The following is a 21,541-nucleotide window of genomic DNA, read 5'->3' as shown; positions in this document are numbered from 1 at the left end:
GACAAAGAATTGCCACATCTGAACCGCGTCGGGGGAACGGAACAGCCATCAACGTTTGATGTGCTCACACTATGTGAGTACCGACGTCCCCCCGATCATGACAGTTCGTCTGGGACCACCCCAAAAAACGTGGCCAAAACCATGGTGTAGTGCATAACCAGCAGACACAGGGTCCTGTAGGAGTGGAGGTGGAGAGGAACGCTGAATTGCAAATCAACCCCTACACCCTACTCCCTATACCCTACACCCTACACTCTACACACTATACCCTACAGCCTATATCCTACACCCTACCCCCTACGCCCTATACCCTACACGCTATACCCTGCCTACACCCTATATCCTAGCATTAGATGCTACTATCCTAGCATTAGATGCTACCATGCTAACAGCTCCTTCTTTCTGCCTGTTTGGCGGCCGGTTGGTAATATCGCCATATCGCTTAGTTCCACCTATCCAATCTTCTCAGATCAACAGGGGGGTGGAGCGGGGCCCCAGGGGTGGATTTGGAACTGAGCCGAGGAAAGCCCCCCTGATGACCTCTCAGAGCGGAACAGGCACGCATGACCAGGGACTGAACCTGGCCAATGAGAACCTCCCACAGGGTCAATCATTTTCAAAGGAGGTATTCAGCACCGAGTGAAGTGTCAATACGAAGGAAGTGAGAGAAGAATGGATGAAGTCTATCAATGGAGGGTTTATTTACTGAGCTCTTAACCAGATAGGCACACACACACACACATGCTCAAGTCAGTCGAGCAGGTGATGCTAAGAATACAGTCAGGGCGCGATATAAAGTCACAGCGACACAGTGACCTGATAACATCCTAACCAATCTCTCTCTCTCTCTCTCTCTCTCTCTCTCTCTCACATAACAAACACACCAACTTTCACAAACAGGAGCTACACGCTCACAGGCGCAGGTGGCAGACGACCAAGGACACAACACACACACACACACACACACACACACACACACACACACACACACACACACACATACACTAGATTGGTGGCTGGGAGGCAAGCTCACTCACAAGTGCCTCCTTTTCAAAGGAATCCCCACTGTGCAATGAACAACCCCTTAGAAGTTTGGTGCTCTGGGAAGGACACATGCACGCAAACGTGCGCGCACACACACACACACACACACACACACACACACACACACACACACACACACACAATACACATTTGACATTTCAATAAAAGATAGGGCATGAATGGTCTCTTTTTACACTTTCCCAGCTGGACGCCGTCTTTCCCTTCCTCTCCTCTGTGCCCTTCTCTCCTCCTCCTCTCTCTCTCTCCCTCCCTCCCTTCCTCACCCTCCCTCCCGTGGCCTCAGGAGCGCCGGGGGCACTTGAGCCCGTGAGTGGCCCTTCACTAGGAGACATATGTGTTTGGTGTCTGAATGGGAGTTCCACAGGAGGGATGGCGGGTAGAGGACAGACAGACGGTAGGAGGGCGAGGAGAGGGGAGGGGAGGGGAGGGGAGAGGAGAGGAGGGGCAGAGGACAGGGAGGTAAGAGGGCAAGGGGATGGGGGAGAGGGAGGCTGGAGGGGGGCAGGGGGGGGGGGCAGTCAGCAACAACTTACAGCATGACAGATCTCCTGACCTGTAGCTCATTTGGTAAGAGGAGAGGGAGAGGTGGGGGGGATGGGGGAATGGGGGGAGGGAGGTTAACATCCCTGCTGTTCCTAAAGGGTTGGTAGTTTTAGCCTCTGGTGGCCACCGCTTCTCACACACACACACACACAGTAGAGTAGGGGAGTGCCTGCATTTAGGCGATCGATTTAGAACTACTAGAAAACTGAATTTGTCGAAAAAATGCATCAGCTTACAAGACTTCTTAAATTAAACTGTGGAGGAGAACCCTGCAATCCAACTACTGTAGCTCACCTCCAATAGACCAGTTCTGTACATCCAGTCTGTTCCATATCTATGCTGCAGCTGCTCTAGAAACTCTACGTCTATATCTCGGGATCAGAGCACTTCAGAGAGAGGAGTCAGTGTGTGTTCTGACCACAGGATTAACCCTGCGGTGTCTGACGCTGTTACAGTCAGCAGCCAACGACGTTGTGGTGAGCAGGTCAGCTGAGCTGCAACCACAGGTCTGACCTCAGACCTGCTACTGTCCTGCTGGCAGGAATGGTCATGATGTTATCATCTGTCATGGTTACAGTATAGACCACAGATCTGATCTCAGGTTCCTGACAGGAACGTGTGTTGTGTAGAGTAGAGTAGAGTAGAGTAGAGTAGAATAGAGTAGAGTAGAGTAGAGTAGAGTAGAGTAGAGTAGAGTAGAGTAGAGTAGAGTAGAGTAGAGTAGAGTTGTGGTGTGGTGTGGTGTGGTGTGGTGTGTTGTGTTGTGGTTTGTTGTGGTGTGTGGTGTGGTGTGGTGTGGTGTGGTGTGGTGTGGTGTGTTGTGTTGTGGTGTGGTGTGGTGTGGTGTGGTGTGGTGTGTTGTGTTGTGGTGTGGTGTGGTGTGGTGTGGTGTGTGGTGTGGTGTGGTGTAGTGTAGTATTGTGTAGTATAGTGCTGTGTAGGGTGTAGTATTGTGTAGTGTCTGCTCCTTTAAACAGCACGGCCATCTTGTGACTGCTGGCTGACATCAGCGGAGATTGTGTTAAGCCAATTGAAGGAACCATCCATCCATGTAGACAGATATACACTACATGGCCAAAGGTATGTGGACCCCCGAACGTCACACTCACATGTGCTTGTTGAACTTCTCATTCCAAAACCATGGGTATTAATATGGAAGTGGTTTTAGAATATGGTTGCGGGGATTTGCTCTCATCCAGCCACAAGAGCATTACTGAGGTCGGTCACTGATGTTGGGCGAGAAGGCCTGGCTCGCAGTCAGCGTTCCAATTCATCCCAAAGGTGTTCGATGGGGTTGAGGTCAGAGCTCTGTGTGCTCTGTGTGCAGGCCGGTCAAGTTCTTCCACACCAAACCTGGCAAACCATGTCATTATGGACCTCGCTTTGTGCATGAGGGCATTGTCACGCTGAAACAGGAAAGGGCCTTCCCCAAGCGGTTGCCTCAAAGTTGGAAGCATACAATTCTCTAGAAATCTCATTGTATGCTGTAGCATTAAGATTTCCCTTCACTGGAACTAAGGGGCCGAGCCCAAACCATGACAACAGACCCAGAGGGATCACTCAGATCTACCCAGCCCAGGGCTCCTGTGACCCTGTAGTGAATGTCCTTAGGACAGGACACAGCCCTCTGGACCAGGAGAGAGGGTGGGAGGGAGGGAGGGAGGGAGGGAAGGAGGGATGGAGGGAGGGAGGGATGGAGAGAGGGAGGGAGGGATGGAGGGAGGGAGGGAGGGCCTGAGAAAACACTCCTGAATAGCTGCAGTCTATTTCTGATCTCTCTGTTCCCTCCTCCGTGCTTCGGTACATCATATAGGTCTTGTTATGACTCTCCTTCTGGTTAATAGGAGGCCCCCTCACCCTCTCTCCCTCCCTCTCTCCCTCCATCCCTCCTTCTCTGTCTCCCTCCCTCACTCTATCCCTCCCTCCCCTCCATCCAACCAGGGCAGGAGCTCTCCTATTAAGGTCAGGACAAGCCACTGACTCCTCTGTTTCTCTCTCTCTCTCTCTCTCTCTCTCTCTCTCTCTCTCTCTCTCTTTCGCTTTCTTTCATTCACTCACTCTTGCCCTGCAGTCACTTCCCTCTCTCTTTCACACTGACTCTCTCTTCCACACTCGCTCACTATTTCTCTCTCTCTCTCCCTCTCTCTATCGCACTACCTCTCTCTTTCTCTCTCCCTCTCTCTGCCTTTTTCGCTTACTCTCTCTTTCTCTCCCTGTCCCTCTCATTTTCCTGTTCAGTAAACATAATGAAAGAAAGAGGTGTTTGTGTGTGTGCGCGCATGCGTGTGTCTGTGAGCAAGCGCGTGTGTGTGTGCACGCGTGCGTGCGTGAGTGAATATGTGTGTGTCTGTGCGTGAGCATGTGTGCGTGAGCATGTATGTGTGCGCGTGTGGGTGAGTGATTATGTTTGTGCCTGCGTGCGTGCGTGGGTGTGCATGTGTGAGTGAGCATGTGTGTGTGTGGACATGCGTGCATGCATGAGTGAGCGTGTGTGTGTGTGTGTGTGTGTGTGTGTGTGTGTGTCACATGTACTGTCTGACCCGGTACGGGAAGAAACCACTAACAAGGCAGCTCCGGTCCAAACACAGGACCGCAGAGAGACACACCGATTGGTCGGATGAAGGAGATGGAGGGATGGGAGGTGAGAGGTACAAACACAGCGCTCGCTAACAGAGAGGAAGAAAGGGAGGATGACCTCCAGAAGGGATGACTCAAACGCAGGGATGAGTGACTCATTATAGACACATACCAAGTGAGAGAGGGAGGGAAAACAGAAATGACGGAGGAGTGGAGGGCCGGAGAGAGAGAGAGAGAGAGAGGACATAGCTGAGTTCATACCTCTCTCTACCCTTCATTCTATCTTTTTCCTCTTCTTTCTTTCCATCATTAGCCTGTCAGTCACCCACCCCACAGTGAAGTCTTTGTGAGCCGCATGCATCATGAAGTAGTGAATTAAAGAGAGAGAGAGAGAGAGAGAGAGAGAGAGACAGACAGACAGACAAAGAGAGAGTGAGTGTGAGAGAGAGAGAGAGATCGAGAGAGAGAGAGAGAGAAAGAAAGAGAGAGAGAGAGACAAGGAGACAGAGAGAGGAAGAGAGAGTATCATAGTTTGTTACCATCCTTTTAAGTCAACACAGAAAGATGGTACACACACACACACACAATGGGAGTATTGTTCCCCCCCCCCCCCCCCACCCAAGTATGCAGCCCACACACACACAGGGCCGCAGGGCCCCATACCTGAGACTGTGTGTACCGTACTCTAAAACACTGAAATCATCTTTGCTTGTGCATATCACAGACAAAACACAAATGGCAAGAACACACCACCATGGAGAGAACACACACACACACACACACACAGGCACAGGCGCGCACACACACACACACACACACACACACACACACACACACACACACACAGCCTCAGGCTAAGTCGAGAGCAACGTTCCCATGCCAATCCTTTTCACTGTCCACTGAACAGCCGAGTTGGCAGAGAGAGCCACAAGAGATCTCAATCTGGGCCCAAACGTACCGAACAATAACCGGACGACCGAGGTTGAGCGGCTAGGCCTAGTTCCTGAAGCACTTCACATACTCTGGTTCAGATGGAGAAAATAAGGAGGTGAGATTTTAAGGAGTCTATATATATGTATATATATCTATATAGATATATATAGATATATATAGATATAGAAAAACGCACCAACTCTCTCATCAATGCCAGGAAGTATTCAGTTCCGAACAGTGTGTGTATTGGAGGTTGGCGCTGTGCCCTCGTGCTGCACATGGCAAACAATGGGGGCAGTTTACCAGCGTGGCCGAGAGAGAGAGAGAGAGAGAGAGAGTGAGAGAGGGACAGAGACAGAGAGGGATGGATGAAGATAGATAGATAGAGAGAGAGGGAGAGAGAGAGAGAGAGAGAGAGGAAGAGAGAAAGAGAGAGAGGAGAGAGAGAGAGAGGAGAGAGGGATGGACGGACGGACGGAGATATATATATATATATAGAGAGAGAGAGAGAGCAGGGAGGGGGGACCCGCCCATGGGACAGGAAGCAGCAGCCCTAGGCCACTTCTGTGGCAGAACCACAGAGAGAGAACCGCAGAGACAGAACCGCCCGACTTCTCTCACGACGGGGGAAAGTACCTCGCTCTGTCCTCCGGCACAGAGCAGTGTAGCATCATCGCCACATGAGTCACTGGAGGTCGTCTTTGACATCACCCCGCCGAATAAAGACCTCCTATGAAGACACAGTCCGCCTGTTCCGATATCGGACAGGCAGGGTTTTTACAAAGAACACCATCCGGTGTCTACTACTCCCCCTACGGAAGAGGGAGGGTCGTACCTGGATACTGTGTGTCGGAGAGACAATAAACGTCTCCGAACAAAAGCAGTGTAGTGTTCTTCCACGGTGGCTGACAGGGCCTAGCCGCAGGGTGAAAGCGCAGAGGCGGGCTGTTGTTGGGACAGAGAGGGGAAGGCGTACATCCCGCTCCACGCTGTTCCATCTCTCCCCGGGGAAGATTACAGGTTCCTGTCATTATCACACTCCTCGGGAATGACGGCACGGGATCCGAATGGAAACACACACACACACACACACACACAGATGCGCACGCACGCACGCAGACACACACACTATAGGAGAGGAGGTTGTTCTTGTGTCATTAGGGTCGGTTCGGGAGGGGGTAGGGTCCATTTGTAAAAGATAAGTCGAACTCAATGGGACTTAATAATAATAAAGGCTCAACCAAATACTCTACAGTATATACTTGTCTAAGTCGAACGGGAATAGCATGATTCACTCAGAACATGCCCTTTATACAACTCTCCAAGACAGTTCATTCCACGTCCATGCTGAAATATGGACACCTTAAATAAACAGACAGATAGAGAGAAGGAGATAAAGAGAGAAACCTATTGCGTGTGTCCTGTAAAAGGTGGAGTACGTCTCAAGGCAGGCCCTGTATAATATGCCCTAGAGACTCTCTGTAAACACCAGGCTGTATCGCCATGATGTACTGTATACCGTACCAGCTAGAGAGCACCATCGCTATCTCTCTAGAAACAGGTGGGGGAGATTCCAGGACCCGGCCACGGTGTGTGTTTGAGTGCGTGCGGTGCGTGCGTGAACCTGTGTGTGTGTGTGTGTAGTCACAGTGAAGTGTGTGCAGAGTGACTGCTTCACCAGAGGCAGGCAGGCCTCAGAAGGCTCTCTGTGGGGATCAGCAGCCTCTCAGGTGTCCTGGTTCATCAACACAGGAGAACCAGAGAGAGAGAACCAAAGAGAGAGAACCAGAGAGAGAGAACCAGAGAGAGAGAAACAGAGAGAGAGAGAACCAGAGAGAGAGAACCAGAGAGAGAGAGAACCAGAGAGAGAGAGAACCAGAGAGAGAACCAGAGAGAGAGAGAACCAGAGAGAGAGAAACAGAGAGAGAGAACCAGAGAGAGAACCAGAGAGAGAGAACCAAAGAGAGAACCAGAGAGAGAGAGAACCAGAGAGAGAACAAGAGAGAGAACCAGAGAGAGAGAACCAGAGAAAGAACCAGGGGAGAGAACCAGAGAGAGAACCAGGGGGAGAGAACCAGAGAGAGAGAACCAGGGAGAGAGAACCAGAGAGAGAACCAGAGAGAGAGAACCAGAGAGAGAATCAGAGAGAGAGAACCAGAGAGAGAACCAGAGAGAGAACCAGAGAGAGAGAACCAGAGGCCCAGGAAAAGCCTGAGAACAGGGGAGGTAGAGGGGGTGGGGAGGGGGGTTATTTAGCCAAGGTCCCTGGGCAGGTTGGGACAGAGATCAGGTTAACTAACATTCCAATCTCTTTCTTATCCTATGGGGGGTCATGAGGAGCCCACCACAACTCTCTCTCTCTTTCTATACCCTCTGGCTCACACACACACACCAACACGCGAGCACACGCGAGCACACACACACACACACACACACACACACAGTAGCCCCACCCTCCCCTCTAGCCCACCTATACCCCAACTACCTACATTCCTGCATAACTACTTGGAGGAATAGCTCTGTCAGTGTAGTCAAAGTAAACGTCCAACGTCCACGTCCAAAGTCCAACCCCTCCTCCTCTTCTTCCTGCTCACTCACCTGATTTCTCCCTCATACTATTTCAGCTCCCTTCCCCTACCTGCTGAGTTCTTTATGATTGTCCCAGAATTAATATTTTTTTTAAAGTGTGTAAACTCTCTAGTATAGTGACACTAAGAAAAACCGCTCTGTAAACCCCAGCGCTTAGTACAAAGCCCGTCACAGTTCCCTGCCTCCATTCAGAACCCAGAGGCTGACTGAGAGTGAGCGTGGTCCCCATGGGGGAGGAGGGGGTGAGGAGAGGGGGAGGAGGAGGATGGAGGAGGGAAGGGGGAGATGGGGAGGGGTACACACCACAAAACACATCCACAGGGGGAGAGTGGGACGGGCGGGACACACCACACAAACACACACACACACACACACACACACACACACACACACACACACCAACCCCCCACCCACACACACACACACACACACAGTTTAGAGCCACCAGTTTAGAGCGGTGCGCCTGCTCAAAGGAAGAGGGCCGCAGTCGTCCCACAGAAGTCTTTAGTGAGGGTTAAATGAGAGGGAAGGAATGAGGAGGAAATACCCAGTTTGGGGTCAATCTATAGCATCATCAGAGAGAAAGAGAAGCCCCATTAGAGTTAATGTGATTTAGGAGTGTGACCCCCTGCCTTCACCTCAACACCAGCTTGGGTAAACACGCCAGGGCCAAGAACAACACGCGTAGATCATCCCAGACGCCGAACGACGCTTTAACAATGGCGTCACTATCAATGCGCGGAGTTAGTAGACTCCCATCGAGACATGCTTTAGCGGGGAGAGCACTAAATCAGCCCGAGAGCATTGGGGGCTGTCTGCTTTCTCCTCTTCTTTTTCCCTTCCCCACCTCTTTTTTTCTACCTTTTTCTGACCTCCAACCACGGAGGCAACGGTGCTGCTTCCAGACAGTTTATTTCCCGATCCGAATGTAATCGCTCAACGGCTTAAGTAACCTAAACAGGTCTTTTTTTAGACTGAAACTCATTTGAGCTTCGGGAGGTTTTTCTTTCCATAATGGTACAATCCGTGGAAGGAACACTGCAGATCAGGTGAACTCAAAGACATTCCAAGCGGCGTGCCCTCGCCCCAAAGCCAGACGAGACTTTACCGTCTTTTAAACCCCCTCTTTAGAGAGCATCAAAGTGTCTTCCCAGTCAATAGGAAACCCTTCTTTTGTTCTAGAATCATCTGCCGAGTGTCTTTTAAGACTTTACCTCCAGACTTCCCACTGTAAACAACGGATGTTTCTTAAAGCAGTGTGTATGGGGTTTTTTATGTCCAGAAGAGGCCTTTTAGAACAGAGAAGTTGACATAGAATACTCAACAACATACACTCTGGTAATAGAACACTCAGACAAAAGCAGACGAGATCGTCGGAGGTATTAAATGACTGCTGGTACAGTATGTAACAGTTCCAAAACAATGAGAGTGTGTGTGCGTGTGCGCGCGTGTGTGCGTGCGCATGTGTGTGTGTATGTATTGGGGGAGAGAGAGAGAGTAAAAAGAAAGAAGAGGGTGTCTCAGCTTCATGGAGAAGGTGCATAATGTTCCTCAAAGCGTTATACAGCATGCTGGGTGCTGTGACCTACAATGTACAAGGGAAGGACTGAGTAAGAGTGTGTGTCTGTGTGTGTGTGTGTGTGTGTGTGTCTGTGTCTGTGTGTGTGTGTGTGTGTGTGTGTGTGCGCGCCCGTGCGTGCGTGCGTATGAGTGTGTGCGTGCGTACGAGTGTGTGTGTGTGTGTGTGTGTGTGTGTGTGTGTGTGTGTGCGTGCGTCCGTATGAGTGTGTGAGTGTGTGCATGCGTATGAGTGTGTGTGTGTGTGTGTGTGTGTGTGTGTGTGTGTGTGTGGAGACAGTATAAGGAGAAGCAGACTGACCTGTCCCAGGTCCAGGGTGACATTGACCTCGTTGAACTCGGTGCTGCGGGAGAGGGGCGGGCTCTGCCACCAGCGCTCCGTCCCGTCGATGGCGTTGGTGATGGGGTGGGCCCTGTCACTGTCTCCCATGGTACAGGTGTCACAGTACTGGCCCTGATACACACACACACACACACACACACACACAAAATGTCAGAGAAGAACATTGCCACTGCAGTGCACTGACATTACTGTCTCTATATCTGTGTACATGTTACACACAGGACTCTTTTTAGATAGAAAAGGCGGAAATCGGTTGAAGAACATGTCGGGTAGAGGACCCTCCATTTTCGAAAGTGTTTTTTTGTAACCGATACAGCGTGCGTAAACGAAAGATTTCTTTCAAAGGATTCAGTCCCTGATCGCTACCGATTAAACATCATCATTACAACCACGAGGACGCTTTTAGAAAGCTTGAATGTTACTTAATGGACCTTTAAATCAAATACGTTGAATTGCTTTATTAACACTATTGGTGTGAAGTTGTAAAATATTTTCTCTTTTTTTACTTCAATACACTATTTCCTTATCCTTTCACATTATCAGGCCACACTGGCTAACTCTAATATACATAAAGTCCTTCATGGAAGTGGACGAGGATCCTTCTGCAATCCTTAGAATCCTTTTATTATTCTAAAAACAATCTGTCTAACTATCTAAGCTTCACTTAAACAAGTAGGAGGAGGTTGAGTAACGTAACCCCCTATGGTGGCAGGGTTCAAGGTTGGCTGACACTCCTGTCTCTCTCTCCCTCCCTCTGTCTCTCCCTCTCTCTCCATCTCTGTCAACCTCTCCCTCTCTGTCCCTACTTTCTACCTCCGCCCCATCTCTCTCTCTCTCTTTCTCCCTCTCTCTTTCTCTACCTCCCTCTTTCTCTCTCTCTTCCTCCCTTTCTCCCCCCCCCCCCCCCCCCCGCCACCCCCCACCCTTCCTTAGGCCACCACAGTGCTGCCACTACAGACCACTGAAAGATCTCCTTTCAACTGGCTGTCATTGAGACCTGGGGGGCACCTTGAAGTCAAGAAAACCCCCCAAATCAAACCTAGCCTACCACACACTCACTGACCTTCCCCTCAGCTCCCTAATCTGCAATGTTTGTTCATTGTGTTTCTCTGAAGTTTTGGTTAATTCATAATAAAAAGACAAATAATTATATATAAGGCCTAGTATTTTATAGTAAGGAGATAAAGAAGATTGTTCCATTGAGATCATAGCTTGTATTTTTAGCGACGCATCAATGTGTATCAATTGTATAATGCTTGCTATTACAGTAAATAACCTTGAGCAACTTACAAATATAGCAACATATTTTCATAACTTGCTGCCACAAAGCTCAGTGGGTTACAGTAAGTACAGCACATTTTGTGTGTGTGTGTGTGTGTGTGTGTGTGTGTGTGTGTGTGTGTGTGTGTGTGTGTGTGTGTGCGTACGTGGGTGTGTACGCGTTCACACACACATTGGAGAGCAGAGCACTCACTCCAGAGCACCTGCTGCTTTACGCAATAACTTCCCTTTTTACACGAAAGTCATGTTTCATAAGGCAGCAGTCGTGTCAAGACGAGAGGGGAAAAAAGGAGTGAAATGATCTCATGGAGAAAACCGTGGAGTGTCGTAGGGCAGGCTACCATTGAGACACTCTGTTGATAATGCATGGCTTTAACCAGGGGCGCAGGGGTCCCCGTGCAAGCAGTGTAGGAGATTTGATTGCTTTGTTCACCCCCCTCATACCACTCAACCTGCACCCGCTGTTTTTAATTAATAATAACAGACTTATGTGGCTTGGGCACAAAAAAAGGGATTAGGGAGAGGGGATTGAGGGGGTGGAGGGGGGGTTGGCGGGCGGTGAGATGTACTTTAATCTAATAATCCATCAAGTGGTTAAGCCACTCCGTGAAAACAAAAGTGACAAGAGCACCATAGCATTCACAGTTGGCCTTCCAACCAACATTTGAATAGATATTCAGAAGCACTAATATTCCGAATATGAATATTTTTTTCCTCAATATCTATGCTGGTACAATACTTTGTTTGAATGCAGTTAGGAGTCAAACGAGTGGTTACATTGACATAGTTGCTACCTGGTGGTTGATTGATTAACAGTAAGCCTCTAGGGGAGCATTCTAGAACAGAGCATTCTAGAACAGTGCAGCAGGTCTCTCCTTCTTTGCATAATCCTTTGATGTTCCGAATCTGGACCTTGGCTTCATCCTAGGGCACTCCCCACCACCAACCAAGGTCTTCTACAATTCCAGAAATTCCTTAGGGAAAATCCCTCGTGAAATGCTTACTGGAGGCTCACATTTGACTCTTTACAATGTTTGCACATTTCACAGACTTGCCAACAAGCCCCGGTCCTGCCCCGTGAGAACCAACGTTCATATGTGCCTCATCTCTTTCGTAACCATCCGGTAAATTGGTAATCATTCAGTAATAACTCGTGGCATAAAAATGTATGTGATGCATGTAGCCTACGGCACGGGTAACTGCATCGGAGAAATGTAGGAGAGACAGGTGGGGGGAAAAAAGTCTGCTTGAAAATTAAATTGCCCTTAAGGATACACATTCATTCCAAAATAAACAAAACAGACTATTATTATGAAGTTAGTCGAAACTATGCATAAACATTGTAACTCCTTCATCAATGCAACGTTTTGAAAAGAAAACAAGCTTATGTTGTGTACAACGTTTTTACCTGGATGGTTTGACTGGGGTCCCCCGACACTGGCCCCCCGACCAGCTTGCAGTACAGGTCCTGTATCGGCCGTCCATTATCGCCCTCTCCACAGGTCGCCGTGGCCGTGATTTTCGTGCCTTCCGCCAGGTTAAAGTACGGCGGGTGCAGACTATACCCATTTATCCCGTTGGCTTGGAGGTCCTGAGCCGACAAGCCGCAAAATAGAGGAAACATCAGCAATAATAACCCCCGCGTCTGGCTGCCACCACCACCGGAGAACCCCGTCCCGGACACCGGTCCCCTCGCCATCTTCACCTGCGCTCTCCGGTCAAATAGGCGACTACAAAACAACAACTAAAACAAAGTAAAGACAACTAACGACAATACCCCAAAATATTATAACGACGTTGTTACAAAGTACCATCTGATGTAAAGCAGTATTTTTTTAAAAAGCAAGGTACAGAAAGTGAGTTTAGTTCCGAAACATTGCGTGAGGATCGGTGTGTGTCTGTGGCTGAGCTGTGGTCGCTGTCTCTCGGTCGACCGGGCACCTATCTGCGCTCCAGCACTGTTCTAATCTCTCCCTCCCTCCCTCCCTGCCTGTCACCGTGTGGTTGAAAGGGGGTAGCTCAGCGATTCGGGTGAATGGCTGGGCTCTGACTAGCACTAAAGCCCGACCAAATGATGATGCGTCAATGACATACAGACTACTAACACCCCTCTTTTGCCCTCTGTTTCTCTGTCTCTCTCTCCCCCCCCTCTCTCTCTCTCTCTTGCATTGCCATTTAGAACCCCCCCCCCCCCCCCCCCCCCCCAAAAAGCAACAATCTCAATATGTGGTGTGATATGCAGAGGGCTATCGAGTTCAAATATCCACTATACAAAAAAAGCATTGCATTAAATCATCACATTGTGTCTGTGTCTTCATTCCGTCTCGTCTTACTTGAGCGCCCCTCACAGAACATGTGTAAAAACAACCCATGGTGTCAGCTCCAACAAGTTGCAGCAATGAAGACAGCTCAAACAAGTTGCAGCAATACTTGGGATTCTCAGGCCCAACCAATAAATTCTCTGAAACACAGTAAGATTGAATGGGGAGTTGGACACCACTTTCCCTTGCTAACTGATACTCTCTTACATGTACAGGGGCCTGAGTGTTCATCTCAGTCAGGGAACGATATGACCTCTGTCTGGGGTTGGTCCAAGACGAAGGACAGCCAGTGACACCTTCCCTGTGGTCTTTGTGTGTGTGTGTGTGTGTGTGTGTGTGTGTGTGTGTGTGTGTGTGTTCCCCAAACCCCATGAGAGAGAAGAGACAGACGGGACTATCCACCATTTCCCCCTCTCTCCTCTGTTTGATATAATCCCTTAGACTCTCTCTCTCTCTCTCTCTCTCTCTCTCTCTCTCTCTCTCTCTCTCTCTCTCTCTCTCTCTGTAATCTCCTCTTTCTCACTAGGAGCTGTCACATTCTCCTAGGAGATTTTGTCTGCCTCCTTCTTGCACTCTGTAAGCATGTGTGTATGTGTGTTTGTGTGTGTGTCTGGGTATGAGAGAGAGAGACAGAGAGAGAGAGAGATACAGAGAGAGAGAGAGAGAGAGAGAGAGAAAAGTAGAGAAGGATGGGGAGGAATACTGAACACCTTTCGTTAGCTTATTCACTAGAGACCAGGGGGTCTGAGACGAGGGGAGGCTGGTGGAAGTCGAAATCGGAGGATGAGCTCATTATTATGCATAGAATAGAATAAGGATTGGTATCAAACACACATAAAACACACATAAAGCACACACACACACACACACACACACACACACACACACAGTAAGGAGAGTGACTGGGTTTCAGAGGTTGATTCGGGATTACTAGAAAAAGCAGAGGAAAAACCATTATATATTTTATTAACCATTTATATTTTGACATAATGACATACTTTATATGTCATTGGAACCATGGATTTGCCCTGGCCTCAAGGCCTCTAGAGCACTATCTAGCCACCTAGCGAGACACTTCTAGCTCTGAAGAAATCAGCCCTGTTGTTGATGTTGTTGTTTGTCTCACCTCGCTATCCCCAAACCAACAAAAAGATATGCCCCCACCCCACCCCCAGCTAGCTCTCTCCCAGCCAAGCCCTGTACATTCCTGAACCCCTCCACCACCCCCCCCCCCCCCCCCCCGAGTCGGAGTGGAGCTGGAACTTAATTAGATGGCAGCGATCCAGAGAACAAAGTCAGAGCGCAGGTGTTTCTCTACCTGGCCACGCCCCCTGCTCACCTATAGCCCTACATGTGAGACAGCAGTACGTCTCCCACAGACAGACAGACAGACAGACAGGCAGGCAGACAGCAGACAGACAGACACATTACACTACATTTACATTTTTGGTATTTTGTAGACACCTTCATCCAAAGTGACTTACGAATATGCGAATAAGCGAATACATTTGTAAGTGAATCATCTATCCATCAGTCATCGCAAGAAAAGTAATCTGTGCTCGGGCCAGGGGCCATTGACAGTTATAATGCTAGAAGAAGGAAGAATTACGTTTTTATTTTATTTTATTTGATATACAGTAGAGAAACTGTATAGGGGGTAGAGGGGATGGAGAGGTTTCAAGATGGACAGTTAAGGTGTAGCCTGAACATATGGGTCTTCAGTCGGTCTACACTGAGTGTAGCGCAGAGGGTTTGGGAGGGGTGGTAGCAGTGTTGGCGGTAGGTAGAGGGAAGGAACTGCTAATGTCATCAACCTTCTTTTCGAAGTAGGTGACAAAGTCATCTGCAGAGAAGGGAGGAAGGGGAGGAATTGGGTTCAGGATGTGTGGAAAATGTAGAGAACAATTTCCTTGGGTTAGAGGCAGAGGATTGGATTTTGGAATGGTAGTAGGAAGCTTTAGCAGCAGATGCAGAGGAGGTGAAGCTGAGGAGGATAAAGAGGTAAGTCAGTCAGACAGACAGACAGACAGACTACACAGCCAGGTAGGCAGACAGGAACTTGTGTCGATGCTGGCAGCAGAGAATCATACCCTACACACCAGCAGGTTGAGACCTTCACACACAATTACACTTTATGTTTACAATTGACGTTTATGAGAGAAACACATACACACGCACGCACGCACGCCACGCACGCACGCACGCACGCACACACACACACACACACACACACACACACACACATGGTCTAAGGCAAAGACCTTTTTCCAAGGTAAATAGGTGTCAAAAAAGGATGTTCTCCAAATCATTTCCCATGTCCGATGACCAAGGTGGACACCAGATGTGAGACGCCAGCTCTCCCAAACATCCTTGGGTACTGGAGAGAGACAAAAAAAACAAACATGGAAAAACAGCACTCCTCTGTTCTGAGCGACGAGATCTAGTAGATCTATCTGGACCGCTGCACCACCACCACCACCACCACCACCACCGCGGTGTGTCTGGTGTGTCTCTCCCACACAGGAGAGCTGTGGCTGTCAGACACCTCCTCCATTCCCCCTCTCCCTAGCGTCTGCCTTACACATGTCGACCTCTGACCCCCCCGCCTCTCTTAGGGAAGTATCACAGCAAACTGCCAGGAGGGTCAAGCGCGCCCTGTTTGACCAGGGAAGTCTTGAGTCAATGTGTTAATACAACCAAAGCACTCATTGACTGATCAACAAGAACATTCCGGAGTTGGGGAATCCGTCTGAAGAGGGATACGGGAGGTCCAGAGGGGAGTACGGCCTCCCGAGGCAGGGGTCCGGCTACACGTGGATGAGGGAAGTGCCATCGGCCTGTCACAGTTGACTTTACAGTTTAGAGAGTAAACTAAATGTTGAGAGGGGGGGAGGTGGGCGGGGGGGGGGGGGGGCTCTCAAGACTGCCCAAGTCACTTCATTAATCTGCCTTGCTTGGATTTCCTGGTCGTTACCAAGGAGATTTACTTGAGGAGCGAAGAATATAGCCAACTGTTGTCGTGGTAACGACCTACCAATTGCGCACTCCGTTCGCCCTCTCCAGGCTCCAGTTTCTTTGTTCATTACCCTTGATGGGTTGTACTGCTTGTTCACAAGGCACATGCACGCACTGACACACACACACACACACATAGACACATAGACACACACGCACACACACACACACACACACACACACACACTCAACTCATTCCCTGTTCCAAACAATGTAAAACAGAGCAATAACATAACTCTAACACACCCAAGTGATAAAAAAAAAAAAAAAAAAAATCCCACATATAAACCCTAACAGCTTTCATAATATCCATACTCTATGCAAATAAGACCACTGCATATCACCCAATCATATCACTCCAAATGCATGCAAAATAAAATTATTAAAAGGGAATACAAGTGTCGGTTGGTCTCTGATCTTCGGGAGCCTATGGAGAGCGATCAGTCATGGTGTATGGAAACACCTGTCCCATCAGTCAGCCTCTCTCTCTCCCTCCCTCCCCCCTGCCTCTCTTTCTCGCCCACCAATAAAGAGGGCATGATGTCATATCCAGGCGTACCTCAACACCTCTCACTTATGTCCTTAACCCAAACCTATGACTGTGTTGACAGGTATTCCCCCTGCAGGGTTACGATGTTATATTAGGTTGAGATACATTGGGGAAAATGTCTATAATAAGGCTGAATCAACTCTGTATACTCTGAGACATACAGAAGCGGCGGTTTAGCGGACACAGATAAAGTCACAGATAAAGTCCTGGAAAGACGTAATTTAACTTCATTTCAAATTACTTCAAACGGTCTGAAACCTGCAAAGTCTTGCACGAGTGATGGTCATAGAGCTGTGTCATACAGCGTGTTCTCTGCTTGTACCCTGTAACCTGCCAGCCAACTGATGACTGATAAATGTTTTTCCACAGGAAGAAAAGGACTACTGTATAGTGAAGACAAATAGACTTACAGTTGAACCGTAAGACCCTGGGCCTGCAGTGAAGGTGCTAATCTTTGAATCATCTGGGAGCTGTGTGGATGTGGCTGAGTGCAAATCCCTAGACGGCCACAGACAGACTCAGTCGCACACACGCACACGTAAACACACACACACACACACACGCAAACACAGACACACACGCACGCGCACACAGCCCTGATTCCCTCTCTCCCATAGACAAAACCACAAAACCATACATCATGATAAGGGAATATACTAAATACAAGTGTCTGCCCTCAATCCCCTCTCACACAAGACCAGCATTCCCGGGAATATCTCCTGCATGCCCTGGATCAGATTGCCAGGCTCCCAGTGTATTGTGGGATGATGTGTTTGAAGTCCTGAAGAAGGGATGTTTTGGGGAGGGGGGGAGGGGGGCTGAGGTGCGTGAAGCGTTTGATGACAGAGTGAGACGGCAGGTACCTACACGCCTCTGTTTGGTCTCCTGTGTGTTCTCCTCCACCGACCACATCATTCCACAGACTCCTGGTGGCCCCTTTTTCTTTCTTTCTTTCTTTCTTTCTCCCGCTCTCTCTCTCTTTCTCTCTCACACTCTCTCTCGCCCCCCACCCCCCTTCTCTCAACCTCTCTCTGTCTGGCTCTCTCTTTTGTTGACTTCACCTGCTTTGAAGTTGGCTGTGTCTGTGAAAGAGGACAAAGAGCAAAAGCTCACAGTGGAGAAGAGAGGAGTGCTCCTGACCACTAACAAAAGACAAGAGGACACACATGGGGTGGGGGGGGGGCACTGGAGCTGGAGACATGAGACACCCACAACACTCAGGAAAGGGTCAAGGATTCAGGAAAACAGCTACCTCTAAGGCCTTGTCCACACTACACCGTTTTTTTTGTAACCGGGGTTTTCCCTAAAAAAAGAATCGCGTCCACACAATCACAGTTATAAAAAAACACCATCCACACAAAACCGCGAACATTGTTAAAACCGCGCCAAAAACCAATGTTGTATGTAGGCCTACAACTTTAAGTTCCTTTTTTTTGTACTTAAATTCCCAAAATTGGAAAGTTGTTTTAAGAACATTGTTAATGTTCACCTGTTGTTGAGGTGTTACATGTAAAATGCAAAATGTAAAGAGAGCTTGCAACACTTTTGTTGTATGTAGTGTAACCATGTAACCAATGTTGTATGTAGGCCTACACCTTTAAGTTTGTTTGTTTTACTGAAAAGGCAGCTCAATTAATATTACCTTGTAAATAACAAGAGACTTTATTTTACATTTTTACATTTTTATTGTACAGTTTGTTTATGTTACTTTAAAAGAAGACGTCTGTATCGTGTTGGGACTCTTGGTTCTAGCAGCATTCTCCGTTGCATATTCCGGTGCCTCTGTTGCTCCAGTAACTCGGCGATTAACTGGATTGTATTCTGCATACAAGAAACTACTCGTGTTAGCATGTTTAAAATCAGCAGGATCTTCCTTACGTCCATCTTAGCACATGTAGCCTCCTCTTCTTCTTCTGCTTCTTCTTCTTTGTTTACAAGTAGCCTAATGGCTAATGGCGCATATATTCTGCCGTCATAGATGTCGCACAATTGACGTTCAAGCCGAAAACCCCGGTTTTCCCATATACACCTCTCCGCTGAAACCGGAGAGTTTCTACAAAAGTTCACCCTGGCCGGAGTTCTCAAGAAAGCACGGTTTCAGTAACCGCGAACGCCGGGTGCGTGTGGATGGAAGGCAAAACCGGGTAGAAAAACGCCCGGTTTAAAAAAAACGGAGTAGTGTGTACAGGGCCTAAACCACGCTTGACAACGTTTTTTTTATTTTTATTATTGTGTTCTATTCAACACACGCATACGCAACGTACTCAACATACTCAACGTTCACAGATGCAAAGTATAAACGAATATCATTATACTCGAGTTAAAAACAAACAACGTCAATCCCGGATGACTTGATGCATTGGGGATGTGAAAGAGTATTGCTGGCCCAGAGGGACTCGTGGGTTATGGTAAGAGTTAGGGGAAGTCTTTTGTGCGCGGCACTGAAGTGCTTTCCTCTGCACAATAACCCTTTTCTTATGGAAAAAATAGTTTATGAACAGGTTGATAGGTACCTTACCGAAAAAAATCTGATGTATGAATTTCAATCAGGATTCAGAACATCCCATTCCACTGACACATGCCTTCTCTATTTGAACGACCACATCAACCATGAGGTGGACTCGGGCAAGTACTGCGGCATGGTCATGCTGGACCTCCAGAAGGCCTTCGACACAGTAGATCACCACATATTGTTAGATAAACTGAAAGCAATTGGGTTCGATAGAACATCGGTGAGCTGGATGCAATCCTACTTAGAGGGGAGGGAACAGGTGGTTAGTGTGAACGGAACACTGTCGTCCCCCCTCCCAGTGACCTGCGGCGTTCCACAAGGAAGCATATTGGGACCTTTACTGTTCCTAATATATGTGAATGACATGTCATCAGCATGTGATTGCAATTTGTTCCTGTTCGCGGATGACTCGGCTCTGCTGGTCTCTGACAGGGACATATTGCAGGTGGAAAAAGCGCTAAGCACTGAACTGAGTAGAATCTGCATCTGGCTAGCTGACAATAAACTATCAATACACCTAGGTAAAACAGAAACCATCCTATACGGATCCCCATCTAAACTCAGAAAGGCTGTACATTTCAAAATAAAAGTGGGTAACATTAATATCACAAGAAAAGAGGATATTACATACCTGGGCTCCATCTTAGAGGCAAATCTTTCCGGAGATAAAATGGCAGCAAAAGTAATCAAAAAAGTGAACCATAGAACTAGATTCTTGTACAGGATATCCTCACTTGTCAGTAAAAACACACTGAGGACCCTATCAGGAGCTCTCATTCAATGTCACTTCGACTATGCCGTAACATCATGGTACTATAGAACCACAAAGGCCCAAAAAACAAGACTCCAGACAGCCCAAAATAAACTGGTTAGGCTTCTGCTAGGCCTCAACCCTAGGACACATCTAACCGCTGCTCATTTTTTGAGCCTTGATTGGCTACGAGTAGTTGACAGAGTGCAGCAGCTTGCACTGGGCCTGGTCTTCAAGATACGCTACACCACAAAGACACCCAAGTACCTGTCAACATACTTCCAAAAAGTGAACAACGTCCACACATACAACACCAGAGGAAGCTCCACGAACCACGTTCAACCGCGTTGCACCACAAACAAGGGGTTAAACTCGTTTGCAAACTATGCAGTAAAAATGTGGAACGCCCTTCCTATAATCTTAAAGGAGTGCAAAACACTGCCCACCTTCAAAACCACTCTCAAAAAACATTTACAGGAGGCTGCAATCCGTAACTGGACCCTCTAAATCAAAAATCAGATTAAAAGACCCGAACTACCCACTGTACATACTTTGTGTTTTGTCCCCCGCCCCCACCTGTGGTGTATGTCCCCACCTGTCCTACCCGCTGTACATACCTTATGTTTTGTTGTATTGTTCTTCCCATGATGGATGTATGTTTATCTTGTAGATAGTACTAGTTATTTGTCTGTATTATCTTGTAGATAGTACTAGTTTTTTTGTCTGTCTTACATGTAACGATGAATTGAGAATCAAGGACCCCAATTGAAATAAGCCAGTGGCTTTCTTGGGTTTTTATCCTGTTAGTTGACCTTGTATGTAATATGTACTTTCATGTACCTACTTCTGCAAATCTTCTAATAAAGTTTTCAATCAATCAATCAAACCTCCAGCCTCTCTCTACTCAGGGTGGTTTCCCCTCTGTGAAAGAGCTCTCACCAGACAAAAACAACCACAAACAGACAAACAGACCCCGAAGACTGTTCTAACCTGTGCCGAGGTTTCTTCTTGCCTCTAAAATAAAACAAATCAGTAAAGAAAGCACGAGCTTGTGGGTAAACCTCACAAACACATCTTCACATCCGTGAGAAGCTCATTAGGGCACAGGGCCAAACGAGGAACAGCCTTCCTTGCACCGACCAGACAATCATATTGAACTCCACCCTCATCTATTACGTACCTATGTAAGCAATTTACCATGAGAGGAAGGGGGTTGTGGAGACATTTACCACTGGTACAGGGTTGTGCACCAACCGGAAAACCCTGTACCAGTGCCCTCGAATGGTAAATTGCTTTTCTACAAAAGCTACCACATAATATAACAAATACACAGTTGTAACATTAAATTCATTTAATTACAAATTACAATCATGAATCGTTTCAGAATACATATATCCTTCCGCCACAGAATATAGTCCCATAAACAAGATCAACGATTGCATTGCGGAGTCAGCACAGGTGTTCTTAATCAGATTGATTGGGA

The 21,541-nt window shown here is 47.9% G+C and overlaps 1 protein-coding gene across 1 annotated transcript in view; it reads right to left on the bottom strand.

The window, feature by feature from the left end:
* The window catches only part of lama5 (laminin, alpha 5), a gene marked incomplete at both ends in the record, with an annotated part of 106,990 nt that extends 94,382 nt beyond the window's left edge, over positions 1-12,608 (bottom strand). The window contains 2 exons of the mRNA XM_080534387.1: positions 9,587-9,739; positions 12,318-12,608. Of these exons, the coding sequence (XP_080390513.1) occupies positions 9,587-9,739; positions 12,318-12,608 (444 nt within the window). The remainder of the gene's footprint in view (positions 1-9,586; positions 9,740-12,317) is intronic.
* Positions 12,609-21,541: the final 8,933 nt, after the last annotated feature.

This window comes from Nansenia antarctica (genome assembly GCF_963989245.1).
Source record: "Nansenia antarctica genome assembly, chromosome: 6".
NCBI classification, from domain to species: Eukaryota; Metazoa; Chordata; class Actinopteri; order Argentiniformes; family Microstomatidae; genus Nansenia; species Nansenia antarctica.
Note: the sequence above shows the minus strand (reverse complement) of the source record. Positions and strands in the feature narration are given on the sequence as shown.